Source organism: Silene latifolia, chromosome Y (assembly GCF_048544455.1).
Source record: "Silene latifolia isolate original U9 population chromosome Y, ASM4854445v1, whole genome shotgun sequence".
NCBI classification, from domain to species: Eukaryota; Viridiplantae; Streptophyta; class Magnoliopsida; order Caryophyllales; family Caryophyllaceae; genus Silene; species Silene latifolia.
In genome coordinates this window covers 138,921,432-138,935,849 of record NC_133538.1, presented here as the reverse complement: position 1 = coordinate 138,935,849, position 14,418 = coordinate 138,921,432, and the positions used below count along the sequence as shown (strand labels likewise).

General features: G+C 37.5%; 1 protein-coding gene across 1 annotated transcript; it reads right to left on the bottom strand.

Annotated features, from left to right (window-relative positions):
• Positions 1-2,367: 2,367 nt before the first annotated feature.
• Positions 2,368-3,048, bottom strand: LOC141627065 (histone H3.3-like). Its single transcript, XM_074440556.1, has one exon. The coding sequence runs from the start codon at positions 2,930-2,932 to the stop codon at positions 2,516-2,518; it is 417 nt and encodes a 138-aa protein (XP_074296657.1). The 5' UTR covers positions 2,933-3,048; the 3' UTR covers positions 2,368-2,515.
• Positions 3,049-14,418: the final 11,370 nt, after the last annotated feature.

The following is a 14,418-nucleotide window of genomic DNA, read 5'->3' as shown; positions in this document are numbered from 1 at the left end:
AATGTGCTTTGCTTTGTGTGAGGTGACAGATAAGTGCTAGTTTCTGCAAATTGTTTGTAAATGAGTTTGGTATAAAAGTGAATTTTATGTAAAATATTTGTAAATGAGTGTGGTATAAAAGTGAATTTTATGTAAAATTGTTTTTTTTTTTTTTTTTTTGGGGCGAATGTAAAATTGTTGTATGCGTGAAATGAGTTGCAAACCCAATTTATGAGTTTTATGGGTTGCATTACGTATATTTCTAGCATTTATTATGGGTATTGCAAACCGAATTTGTGAGCTATTTTGGATCAACAATTGTAAATTTGAATTTACTTTGTATAAAACTTGTTCAAGAGCAAAATAAAACAACAAAATACAAATATACAATGGCTTCCTCTATTCCATTTAATTCTTTACGTTTGCTTTATATACATCTGTCAATGTACGTTTTCTTTTGTTCATATCTTCAGTTACATGTTACTAAAAATTATAAAAGTGTGATTATCATAATCCATTCGGTGAGACGATTTGAACAAGATTTCACATGATTATCTTTTATGTTATATAATTAGAAGTTGTATTGGAGATTCTCATTACTAATAAATAGTGCCGAAAAAGTAAATATAAAGAAACAAATGGAACGGAGGAAGTATAATTGCTAATTTTTTTATTTTCATTAGGAAGGCTAAAAGGTATATGTAAAAATATTTGACAAATAAGTGAGACATTTGATATGTGTGATACATATATATAAATCATGATAGAAAATTATATAACATATGAGCAGTATCTTACCTAATCACACAAGTTCGAGCCGCTCGCGAGCTTTTCGAGTCAAGCTAGTGTTTGCTCGGCTGGACTCGTTAAGCTCTTGAGTCGAGCCCAAGCCCGAGTCGAGCTCGTACGAGCCAAACTTTGACCGAGCCGATCTCGTCTCATTAACACCCCTAAGCTAGACAACATGGCGACACTAGGCCTAGCACAAAGCACTCGCCTTGTGTATCCACACACATTTCGTCAAATACCTTGATGGCCAAGCTAATAGATCCTGCCTGTATCACTCTCATTCTTTCAACTTCTTCTATTGCTGCTACACTCTTTAATTCCGTTTTCATTCAATTTTTGTTTTGTTTATTATTAAATACTTGCCCTTTATATGAACAACCCACAAGCGTGATTGATTGTGCATGTTACTTTCCATAGTTTTACACCATCGTATGGGATTAATTGAGACATATATATGTTATGAGTTATGACCAATGTAATGATCTTTTATGGTTTGTAGTCCCTTCGTACCAGTCATTTGTTACCTTTTTAATTCTTTAAGAGAGTTATTTTAATCAAAGATAAACCGATGATTCGAGAAAAGGGAGTACTTCAGTAGATTTGTATCCTTGTGTATGTCTGATTTCTTAGTGTGCTCATTGACCCAAGTAATTCGTTAAAAATGTGGAGAAATTGCGAAATTGGGAGCAAATGTTTTGTTATTGCAAATGACACTTGGTTTTGTTTGCATTTTTCGTCTCAGGGAGAATCAATCGCCATTTACCAATTACTATAGTTAAGTAGAGCCTGAGAATTTTTCTATAATGTGAACTGTCAACACTGGCATAAATCCGGTAATACTAGATCAACCTCCCACGGATCTGCCACCTATTCTACGTGAAGACATTCTAGGGCTAGTTAGAAATCGGGGTTCGCCCCTCTTATGTACCAAAAAAAAACTACGCAATTTTGAAAGTGACGGGTTTTTGAACCATGGTCGATGGTCACAAGTGCCAGTGTGCCACTGCTCAATAACTTTACCCGCTAGTCACTGACATCAACATGTTTGCTTGATAATATGGCACACTAAAAGCACGACATAATGGATCTTGTGAATATGATGACAACTACTACCTCCGACTCAAATAGACTCTTTATGTTTTATTAAACTACTTCTCTCAAATGAATGAAAGTGTAAATAATCTGTTGAGTTGGAGGGAGTAAACTTTACTGAAAATCGAAAATGGTACCCCGTACAAGTTTAGCACAAAGAGAAGCCAAGTATGTTATCCACTTATCCTAGAGCCATTGATAGTCAAAATATCGTTTTTAGTTGCCTGATATGAATCTGAATTCTGAACAGCATTAGTTTTACTCGAACATTGAGACGGGAATGTATGTCTAAACATGTTTTTGTCATTATTCCTATCTCTTGACAATCTGCTCTAGAATTTTTTGCAGCGACTCAGCGAGCTTATACTTAGCACTTAGCTTGTAAGAATGTAGGAAGGAGAATCATTGTTTCAAAAGCAATGATGCGAAGACAAAATAACAGAGATATAAAACTAAATTGTTTCAGAAGCAACAATGTGAAGAAAACCAGAGAGTATTACGAGTCTATTAAACTGGAAACTCAATTAATATGCATGAAAGTAGCTAATATTATACCCTAGAGTCCTAGACATGGTAACAAACAACTTAAACAGTTAAACACATACGCTGCGCTTTTTATTTATGACTTAGATACTATAGTACTGCGGTAGAAACCCTAAGCAATTTGGCCTCTGATCCTCTTAGCGAGCTGGAAGTCCTTGGACATGATGGTAAAGCGTTTGGCATGAATAGCACAAAGATTGATGTCTTCAAATAAACCAACAAGGTACGCCTCAGCCGCTTCCTGAAGGGCTAAGACTGCGTGGCTCTGAAAACGCAGGTCAGTCTTGTATTCCTGTGCAAGTTCACGAACAAGCCTCTGAAACGGGAGCTTCTTAATCAGAAGCTCTGTCGTCTTTTGGTACTTGCGAATTTCACGCAGGGCCACTGTCCCAGGTCTGTATCGATGAGGCTTCTTCACACCACCTGTTGTTGGGATGGATTTCCGTGCCGCCTTGAAGGCGTAGTTCAACTGCTTCCTTGGTGCCTTGCAGATAGTAGATTTTCGGGCAGTTTGCTTTGTTCGAGCCATCTTTTCTAAGACAGGAAGGAAGATGGAGGTTTTTTTTTTTTGCACTCTCTTTTCTTTAACCGTTTGTTTTGCAAATTGTGATGTTAAAATTGGAATAGCAAATGCGTATTTAGAGTGTAAGTGACCTTGCAGGATAAGGAAACTGGCAGGGTCATGGTGGGACCCTCAATCTAGTCATGTTTCCTAAAAATTAGAGATATGAAATATGTTGATGTGCAGTTGATTTCTTTATTTTGCCTGAAAATAGAAACATGGGGATCGTGCAGGTATTATTTTCAGAAAATCAAATTAAAAAATCTTTTAAAAGTTTATAAAACTTCCTTAACAAGTATTGTTTCCATCCCCTATTTACTAGCGATTCTACGTTTTTTCCCGCCTAAAATATTAATTTTTAATTTGGCTTTTATTTTTTGCATTCTACTATGAATCGGTTTAACGTAAAAAATGATTGTCAAAAAAAAAAAAAATATAACGTCCTTCTATTCAAGATATGTGATATATCGCTTAATGTATTATACAACCTAGGTTGTATATACAACTTATTCAAATTGTGGAGCTTTGTTACAAAGTTGTGGAGCTATATTAACAAAATTATCGAGTTATGATACAAAGTTGTTGAAATAAAACAGAAATAATTATTAAGCTCAATAACTTCGTAAAATAGCTCAACAACTTGTAAAATAACTCAAAAACTCTGTGTGAGAGCTCGATAACTTTGACGCGGTTGTACATAATTCTTATACAACCAATTGTAGGATAATATTTGTGGTGATATATTAACAAGGCCAAATCTGTGATAATAAAGGAAGTTTTAGGAGGGAGAAATATTTACTAAATGTTTACTAAATGAATAGATCTGCCTTATCATGAGTATATAGACATAATGAACTTCCAAAAATTATTGTCTTATATATCACGTGATTTAAACTAGGAAATAAGACAATAATTTATAGACGTAACACATTCAAGTTTAGTAAATACTAGTTTTCTTGCTCGTGCGTTGCACGGATATTAAAATAATGTGTGATAAATTTCACAATAAAATGGAATATAGACATATAATACATCGTTCATGTCTAAGATTTTATGTATGCCGCATGACCAACAAATAATTCCCGTTAACATAATATTGACATAAGAATAAAAGAGTGTGTTCTTTTTTTAGGAAAATAAAACCAATATGAAGTTTATATATATGATACTTGGACTGATAGTTTTTAAACTTTGTTCATTAATACATGTTTGTTTTTCAATTGGTCAAGGAAAACAATAATATCTACTCTGCATAATCAACTCAATGATGCAACAAATCTCCTTATTTCTAATAACAACCATAATTTAATCATTGCTGGATCAAATTGTAATTATATAAAAACATTTAGAGGTAATTAGAATGTTATGTCTCCCGGTCAAACTATAGAAGTACGTTTGAATGTGAACCAAATTCCGACACAATACTACATGGCTAGGGCTGCTTATGAACACAACCCCCCCCCTCTCTCTCTCTCTCTCTCTCTCTCTCTCTCTCTCTCTAGCAATAGTCTTGGCCCCCATCTTCTCATTTGAAACAAAATTTTTCACGCATGCCCCTATTCTTCTTCCCTATTCACACCCATGATCTAAAACAATCTCATCCCTTGAAAGATTGATCTTTGTCTCTAAAACTTATCTCAAATTTATCCAACCAATTGAAAAACTAAACCCCTACTTCTAGAAAAATCCATTTACAATGGAAACTAACCCTTGCTCTCGACAATGTTGTTTTTTTAGGAAAATAAAACCAATATGAAGTTCATATATATGATACTTGGGACTGACGGTTTTTAGATTTTGTTCATTAATACTTGTTTATTTTTCAATTGGTCAAGGAAAACAATAATATCTACTTTGCATAATCAACTCATTGATGCAACAAATCTCCTTCTTTCGAATAACAACCATAATTTAATCATTGCTGGATCAAATTGTAATTATGTAAAAACATTTAGAGGTAGTTAGAATATTATGTATCCCGGTCAAACTATAAAAGTACGTTTGAATGTGAACCAAATTCCGACATAAAACTACATGATTAGGGCTGCTTATGACCCCCCCCTCCCCTCTCTCTCTCTCTCTCTCTCTCTCTCTCTCTCTCTCTCTCTCTCTCTATATATATATATATATATATATATATATATATATATATATATATATATATATAACAATAGTCTTGGCCCTCATCTTCTCATTTAAAACAAAATCTTTCATGCATGCCCCTATTTTTCTTCCTTATTCACACACATGATCTAAAACAATCTCATCCCTTGAAAGATTGATCCTTGTCTCCGAAACTTATCTCAAATTTATCCAACCAAGTGAAAAACTAAACCCCTACTTCTAGAAAAATCCACCATCCAATGGAAACTAACCCTTGCTCTCGATAATGTTGTTTTTTTAGGAAAATAAAACCAATATGAAGTTTATATATATGATACTTGGGACTGAGAGTTTTTAGATTTTGTTCATTAATACCTGTTTGTTTTTCAATTGGTCAAGGAAAACAATAATATCTACTTTGCATAATCAACTCAATGATGCAACAAATCTCCTTCTATACAATAACAACCATAATTTAATCATTGTTGGGTCAAATGGTAGTTACGTAAAAATATTTACAGGTACTTAAATGTTATATCTCTCGGTCAAACTATAGATGTACCTTTAAATGTGAACCAAATTCCAACGCAATACTACATGGATGGGGATGCTTATGACACCCCCTATAACATTAGTCTTGCCCCCCATCTTCTCATTTGAAACAAAATCCTTCACGCATACCCCTATTTTTCTTCCCTATTTACATACATGATCTAAAACAATCTCATCCCTTGAAAGATCGATCCTTGTCTTCGAAACTTTCTTTCAAATTTATCCAACGAAGTGAAAAACTAAACCCCTGCTTCTAGAAAAATTCACAATCCAATGGAAACTAACCCTTGCTCTCGACAATGTTGTTAGAATTAAAATTTTACTTTAATTTGGATTGATGGAGTCAAGATTAAGTTTATCAGTATGATCTTTTGAGGTTTCTTGTTATTATTCATGTTACCTAAATGTTTTAATGCAAGCGATATTTTGCTGATAAATAACCTTATTTATTATCACTATCCTCGTTAAACTCATCACCCTCCACAAATGCACCCTCCCTCCACCCCACTAATTTACCCGCAAAATAAAACATGAACCACTATGATTAGTTCTAACTACTCTAAACAACCTCCAATCCACTACCACTATCACTACCTTTCTGCCACGTTTTACATCTAAGAAGTCATAAATCACATTCACCTCCATGAAACACCACTCTTTACTCTAGATGATATGGATCCTCGTTTCCCTTATTGAAGACAATTTATTTCTCCTTCAATAAATAAAAGTTTAAGATGCAATCTTCCATCTTATCCCCCCCCCTCTCTCTCTCTCTCTCTCTCTCTCTCTCTCTCTCTCTCTCTCTCTCGTTCCCTTCCTAGTCTTTTTCTCGTCCCCTCCCCTACCTCCATTCCACATACTCAAACAAAGTGTTTGAGTATTATGTTTGTAAACTGAATAAGTTTGAATATTATATATATACATGAACTTTGCTATTTATTTCATTTTGCATAAATAAATCTTACTACCTCCATCTCATTTTTATTGTCCTTTTTTCTTCAAATTTTATTATCTCATAATTATTATCCCCTTTCTAGATCTAGTAAGGAAAAAACTTTAGTCAACCAACTCGTCGCAATCAACCTCATTCCCACTCAAAACAACCTTGATCCCACTACTTAATCCCTTCGGTTCACACATAAAACAGTCTAAATTGCAAAGCTTTCATCTCTCTCTTGAAAAGTCCATCTAACTAACAGAACACTAACCGCTACTTTCTGAACTTCATCATTTTTACATTCTGTAAAGATTAAGTTGAACATGAGAAAAAAAAATGCAGAAACTTAGGTTTTGTTTGATAACGACAGATTGAACATTTTTTTTTTTAGCATTTTGAGAGTTTTTACACTATTTAAATAACAAATGTGCTATCTGAGTGTTGATCATCGACATATTAAAATAGTAGATTGTGGTGTAATTTTCCGGTTTACAATATGACCTTTCATTAGTATACTATAAGAAAATAAAAACCGACCGCACTTGTAAGAATTGACGCATCCATATCGCTTCCTTTGCTGCCTCCGAAGCGGCATAGTACTCGGATTCAGTAGTAGAATCTGCTACAACACTCTGTTTGGAACTCTTCCAGCTGACCGCAGCACCATTAAGAGTGAAGACGAACCCGGACTGAGATTTTGAATCATCTCGATCCGTTTGGAAGCTTGCATCTGCGTAACCGGTTGCGCATAGCTTAGTATCGCCTCCATAAGTCAATACCCAATCCTTAGTCCTCCGTAGGTACTTGAGGATATTTTTTACTGCTATCCAGTGTGTTTCACCTGGAGTCTTTTGGTACCGACTCGTCATACTCAATGCATATGCCACGTCTGGACGTGTGCATATCATGGCATACATGATCGATCCTATTGCAGAAGCATAAGGAACACGACTCATGCGCTCAATACCTTCAGGCGTCGTGGGTGACTGAGACTCTTGGCTTGTGTACCCTCACTATTACCACTATGACACATTCAACTTGTTGATATTAAATACAACTGATTATATTTAACTACGAATTAACAGATTAATTCGTCCAAACTAACCTTATATATATTTAATTTAAATATAACTTATTATATTTAATTTACGAATTGACAGTTAATTCGTCTCAACTTAATATTATTTAATTTTCATTAAATAATTATCTCATCAACACATTGACTAACTTTTTAGTCATTTTGGGCATCAATGTAATTATATTTCTATAACCACATTTCTCAAACACGTCCTATAGGTGTGACCTTTAGGGACCAGTTGATCACCGCCATCTGTATGATAATAACGTCAAACTTTCTAGCAAGCCAACCGTTATTTGGTAATCGTTAATTAACTGATAAAATACGAAGTATACCCTTGTGAACCTATAAGAGATTTATAAATGTTATCACACTAATTTGTGGAGGACACAAGCTCCAACAAAAAATTCAAAAATTCACTATTTCGTCAAATTACCATGACGGCGATTAAAACAGTCAATTTCAAAAACAAAATAGTAGTGGAAAATTCAAAATTCACTATTTCTCCAATTTTCAATTTCAAGAATAATATTGAAGATTCAAAATTCGTTATTTCTTCAAATTTCAAACGACGGCAGTTAAAACAATCATTTTTAAAATAATAGTTGGAAATTAAATTTCACTATTTTCACCACATATGTCAACGGCGACACATAAACCGTCACTTCAAAAATAATAGTGAAGATTCCAAATTCACTATTTCCTTCACATGTCAACGGCGGCACATAAATCGTCACCTCAGTCGTAATAGCGAAATTTAAAATTTGCTATTTCCTTCAAAAAATTCAAACAAACGGCGATTAAAACCGCCACTTCAAATTCAAAAATGAATAGTGAAGATTCCAAATTCACTATTCCTTCAAATGTCAACAGGGGGCTTCCTCGCGGAACCCGCTTATTTCAAAAACAGTGATAGTGGAAATTCAAATTCACTATTTTCACGGCGGCATCATGAGTCCGCTACTTTCAAAACAAGCCCATCCGATGCGGCTATTCTCACGGTCAATTAACCGACCGCGCCATGGCTGGCGAGCCTTACTACGCATCGCGGCTGGCAAGCCCTCCTCATGTATGCATCATGGCTGGCGAGCCTTACTACGCATCGTGGCTGGTGAGCCCTCCTCATGTACGCACCATGGCTGGCAAGCCTTGCTACGCATCGCGGCTGGTGAGCCCTCCTCATATACGCACCATGGCTAGCGAGCCTTATTACGCATCGCGGCTGGCGAGCCCTCCTCATGTACGCACCATGGCTGGCGAGCCTTACTACGCATCGCGGCTGGCGAACTGATGCGTGTCCCAAATATGATGTTTTACACCCTATTTTACACGCATTTCAGAGCTCATTTGTGTAGTTTAAGCTACTATTTCCCCTATTTCCGTCTACTTTTGTGTTTTGTGTAATATTGCAGAAATGTGAAGAATCCAGCGGAAATCGAGTCAAATCCGTCCCCGAGTACTTAGCATTGCATTTGACATGGAGTAAAGACTCAGGAAGCTAACTTGGTGCGCGTATCGAGGCCTGAAAGACAACTTTACGAGGCTTTTGGAGCAAAGTACCAGCTAAAGCAGTCGATCGACTTACCTACATGGTCGATCGACCAGAGCGCGATTCCTGAAATAGATCAAAAGTTACTGTTCAGCGAGGTTCAGTCGATCGACTGGTCCTTGTGGTCGATCGACCAAACCGTGATATTGGCGTGAATTAAAAGAACGAGAATTAGAAAGCCCAATGTAATTAGGTTTCAGGAATAAAAGTTACGTAATACTATCTATATAACGTAACTTTAGGTTTTAGAGAGCATCATCGAATTTTAGGGAAATAATTAGGGTTCATCACACAAAGATTGAACTTTTATTAGTTTAGAATAACTTTCGTCAATAAAGTTTACTTTCCGCACTTGGTTTTGGTCTTTCTTGTTCAATTCTTCTTTACGGTATTCTTCTGTTCCTTTGTTCAGGTTGTTGCTTTAATTCCTCCGTAGTTTAGAATTGCTAGGTTAGATTTCCCAAAGCCAAATTATCGTTTCATGATAGTTATTTATTTAGTTAATTTAAATATGAATTCGTTTGCTTTATTAGTTAATTCTATTGCTGTTACTATCACCATCATGAGTAGCTAAATCCTTTGTGCTAAGATGTAGGGGATCTCGTAGGTTAGACGCAACCCGACATAGGCAACTGTTGTTGTCGCTCTGTCGATCGATCGACATACATGGTCGATCGACCAGAGCGTGTTAGATTTGCTTCGACTTAATTAATTTAATTGCTTTATTTGACGAATCGAGTGCACGCGACTAGTTGAATGCTTAGGAATTGACCGACCGACAAGATCGAAAGATGGGGAGGAAAATAGACTGCTTAATTAAGACGACATAATTAATAAGATCGAGAGATAAGTTAATTTAGATTTTTAGTTTCATTAATCAAGAACGAAAGTTAGTATTAGTGAGATTAGGGACCCGTAGCTTAGGCCGAAAGGTTGCTACCTGTTAAATTGGACCAAGAGGACTTTTTATTTTCCCGTCTAACATGCTTAAGACAGTCTACTTAGAGTTGCCGCCGTCGAAACTACAGTGAACCGACCATCTTAGCATCCCTTTAATATTTGCTTCCATCTATTTTTTTTATCTACTGCTCATTTATTTACTTCAGTTATAGAACTATTCAAAACAAACCCCCACACATTTGTTACTTTAGATTGAGATTAGACAACTATTAATTGCATCGCCTCTCTGTGGTTCGACCCTGACTGCCACTAGCTTCTGTTAGTAGTATTTAGGTTATAAATATTATTTTTGGTACTAAACGACGGTATCAAATTTTGGCGTCGTTGCCGGGGAGGCAATTATTTAATTTTAGTTGTTTTTATTTTAGTATTTTTCTTAGTTTAAGGGACATCTGTTCCTTAAACTCTTCTCATATTCTACTTGTAGTTTCCTCTTATGCGCAGGTCACAGGGTGGTGAATTGAGACCATTAGATCCTGAGATCGAAAGGACTTTGCGTGAGTTGAGACGATCATCTAGAATATTGCCGACAGAGGAAGAGCCGAGTACTCATCCCAGTTACTACGAGAACGAGCTATTTGAGGAGGATCCACCTTCATCTCCTATTTCTACTTCTTTAGCCGAGACCGTTACATCTCCGATATGGTCAAGAAGCAAGTATAACCACTCCCGAGCCAAAAGCCGAAAATCTCTATAAGGGATTCGCATTGCACAAATGGGACGGAAAGGAAATTCGAACCTAAACCGTCTTACATTAACTTGGTTGAGAGAAATTAATTTGGGAGCCGCAAATGAAGATGCTTTAAACATATGGAGACATTCATTGACTCATCGTTGTTCCATACCCCCACCAAAGAGTGTGACCCAGACCAGTAAAGGAGACGATGTTCATATTCTCGCTTCGTGATGCCGCAAGGAATGGTACCGAGATCTAGATCGAGCCGCTAACGGGATTACCGATCGAATTCGCCGGCCCTAGCATTCTATAAGAAATATTTCTCTCGCATCGAAGACCAATGCAATTAGAGCTCAGATCACAAGCTTTAAACAGGGTCCTGATGAATATTTTCATGAGGCATGGGTCCGTTTCAAAAGACTGGTGCGAACTATTCCGCACCATGGGTTTGAGAAATGGTTTCTGTGCAACCAATTCTATAATGGTCTTTATGATGATCAGAGAGCTATCCTAGATGCTGCAGCTAATGGGACATTTCAAGAAAATAGCGGTGAGACAAAAGGGTGGAACATCATCGATGACCTGGCCACCCATAAAGCCGAGCATGGGAATTCTAGAGGAAATCGAGAAGATCACCAATCTCCCGCCGTAGCCGCAATAGAAGCCCTTACCGCGAGATTCGACAAGATAGATTTTGGGGGATCCCAAAAAGGAGGTTTATATAAAGTTAATGCGCTTTGATTTCCCTTTACATGCAAAAGATGTGGAGGAGAGGGACATGTTTTGGAGTTTTGTACTAGTTCGAATGATACATGTGTCGCCTTTCAACATTATAGGCAGATCGGTACTTATCCCGATCCTCTAATGTCCACCCCAATTTGAGGTGGACTAACCAAAATGTCCTTAATCCGGTCCACAAAGCAGAAGAGAGAGTTATGTGCCCCCTCATAAGCAAAGCAGCAGATATCAAAAGCCTCCCTATGTGCCTCAGCAGCAGCAATTTCAAGGTTCTGATATTTCTGAATTGAAAAACATGGTTCAGAATCTATCGGGTTTGCTGCAAAAGGAGTCTCTAGCTAGAGCTCCGGGGCATTTACCGTCGCAGCGGATGAAAAAGAGACTCTAAATGCGATCACTTTGAGGAGTGGGTCTACCCTTGATGGGCCCGCTATGGTCGAAGAAGGTACTGAAAAAGATGAGGCGGATCGAGCAAGAAGAAGGCCGGAGTGAACGTGAGCAAGAAAAAGACGATCGCGGGTATGTCGGTCGATCGACCGACACATGGTCGATCGACCACCCGCGTAAAGACAACTTCTCGTCTCGAGGAAGCGGTCGATCGACGACCTACATGGTCGATCGACCGAGGATACTCGCTGATCGTGAACCTTTTCGTCCTCCAATGCCGATAACTTGAGGGACCACTTATTTCGGGTACGACGATTCCGGTTATTGAGGCAAGATCCAAATGCTGATGGGTCGATTCCTTCCAAAGTATAACCGCATGATGCTTAATGGTTCATTCCCGAGACGGTCTGAGGAAGGTTCGAGCTACAACAAGGACAAAGTAGTGGATTTTCAACCGAAATCCACTGATGCCGGTATGAGAGACCTAGAGGAGAGGGATAAGTTGCTTCTTATAGCCCCTTATCCAAAGAGATTGGTGCCGACAAAGGAACAGGTATCGTTTAACAAATTTGAAAATATTATTCGTAGTTTAAATGTGCAAGTTCCTTTCCTAGAATTAGTTAATCAAGTGCCTGCTTACACGAAGTTTATGAAGCAGCTTTTGTCTAAAAAGAAGTCACTTGATACTGTGCAAACTGTCGCACTAACTGAGGAGTCATGTTATTATTTAACTCACACTGCTCCACATAAGTTAGCTGACCCAGGTAGTTTTTCAGTCCCATGTAATATTGGCACCTTTTCTATTGAGAAGGGGTTATGTGACCTAGGGGCTAGTATTAGTGTTATGCCTTTGAGTCTTGCTAAGAAATTGAAATTGACTAGGTTTGCAGTTACTAACATGACAAAGAGATGGCCGATCGTTCTCATGTCCAAATATAGGAGTCTTAGAGGATATTCCTGTGCAAATAGGAAAGTTCTTTTTCCCAGTTGACTTCGTTGTACTAGATATACCCGAGGATGCTCACATTCCTATCATTTTGGGTAGACTATTTCTGCACACTACTGGTGCAGTTATAGATGTTGGCTTAGGGACATTGACCTTTAAAGTAGGGAAACAGTCCATTGTTTTTGCCCAGACCGCTAAGAAGAAAGATCCTATGTGGCCAGTCACTTGTAATATGATTTCTGAGAAGAAATCTTATTTTGTGCTTTCTGATATGTCTGCCCCTATGCCTATTTCTGCTATAACACCTCCGCCCCTGATTGGGAGCAAATTGGAGAAAGATTCTTCTATTTTAGATATTGCAGGAGCTGGTTTGGGGAAGTTAGAGCTGTTCATTGTTCCAGCTGTGAAGGAGCCAATCGTTCAAAGAGGCGGCCTAGGATGTCTGAGCTATGCAACTGATGAGGAGCCAGTCAAGGTGACGGAGTCCAATTTGGATTTTGATGAGCCAGACGAGGTCATTGATTGGGAAGATGTTAGAGACATTGATCCGTTGAGTTCTGCGGATATTGGAATTAATATGAGTGCAGCTGAGAAGATGAGCATTGTAGAGGCTACTTCTTGTAGCCAGAAGCCGAGCAAGTGGGCCATTCCGTGGCCATTCTTGATCAACTATTAGTTGATTAAGACTTTTCTAAAAGACATTTTATTGCTTTTGCTAGACTTTTTATTGCTTTGGTGTGCGTGAGACTTCGCTTTAATAAGTTTGCGTAGGATTTAAAGACTTTAGACTTTACATTTGGGTTTTGCGCAATTTTAGGCGCATTATTATTTGTATTTGCAGGTTCATAGACCATATTAGCTCAATTTATTGAGCCAATTCGAAGAAATCTGAAACTTACAGCAGGTTTCTCAGTCGATCGACTGGCTACTATGGTCGATCGACTGAGCCGCAATTCCAGGGGCTTCTGTTCTTCTCACCCCTGGTCGATCGACTGGCTGCTATGGTCGATCGACCGCGCCCCGCTGCTGTATCTATTCACGACCATTCCCCTGCTGTGTTTGGTCGATTGCAGAGTTGAGGGAGTCTTTTCTATATTTTCCGATTCATTTCTGTTTACTTCTGCTTTCTTTTGCACATAATTTTGCGTTTCGTAAATTACTTTCTCGGAATTACGCGCGGTACTTTTGTTTCTTTTCAGGTACCTATGGCAAAGATCTTTGCCATCAAACCTCCTAGCTCATGCTGGTTTGGGGAGGTTTCCTTCTGCTGCGCTTAAAGTCTTGTGAGTTTCCGAGTCACTTTTCTGTCTTATTTAGTTAATTTATCGCAAATTCCCATTTTCCCTTTTATTTCTTTTACATGATTTTGCATAATGGGGACATTGTGTGATTTGGTTTGGGGAAGGGTTTTGCATTGCATTCACATGTTTTATTGCATTTCTTTTTCACGTTTATTGCACTTCAATTTGCATTTGTTATTTCATTTCCTATATATATACAAAAATTCAAAAAAAATGAAAAATTTCA

Excerpts from the sequence above, each read along its gene's own strand:
- LOC141627065 (XM_074440556.1), bottom strand. The coding sequence starts at position 2,932 with ATGGCTCGAACAAAGCAAACTGCCCGAAAATCTACTATCTGCAAGGCA.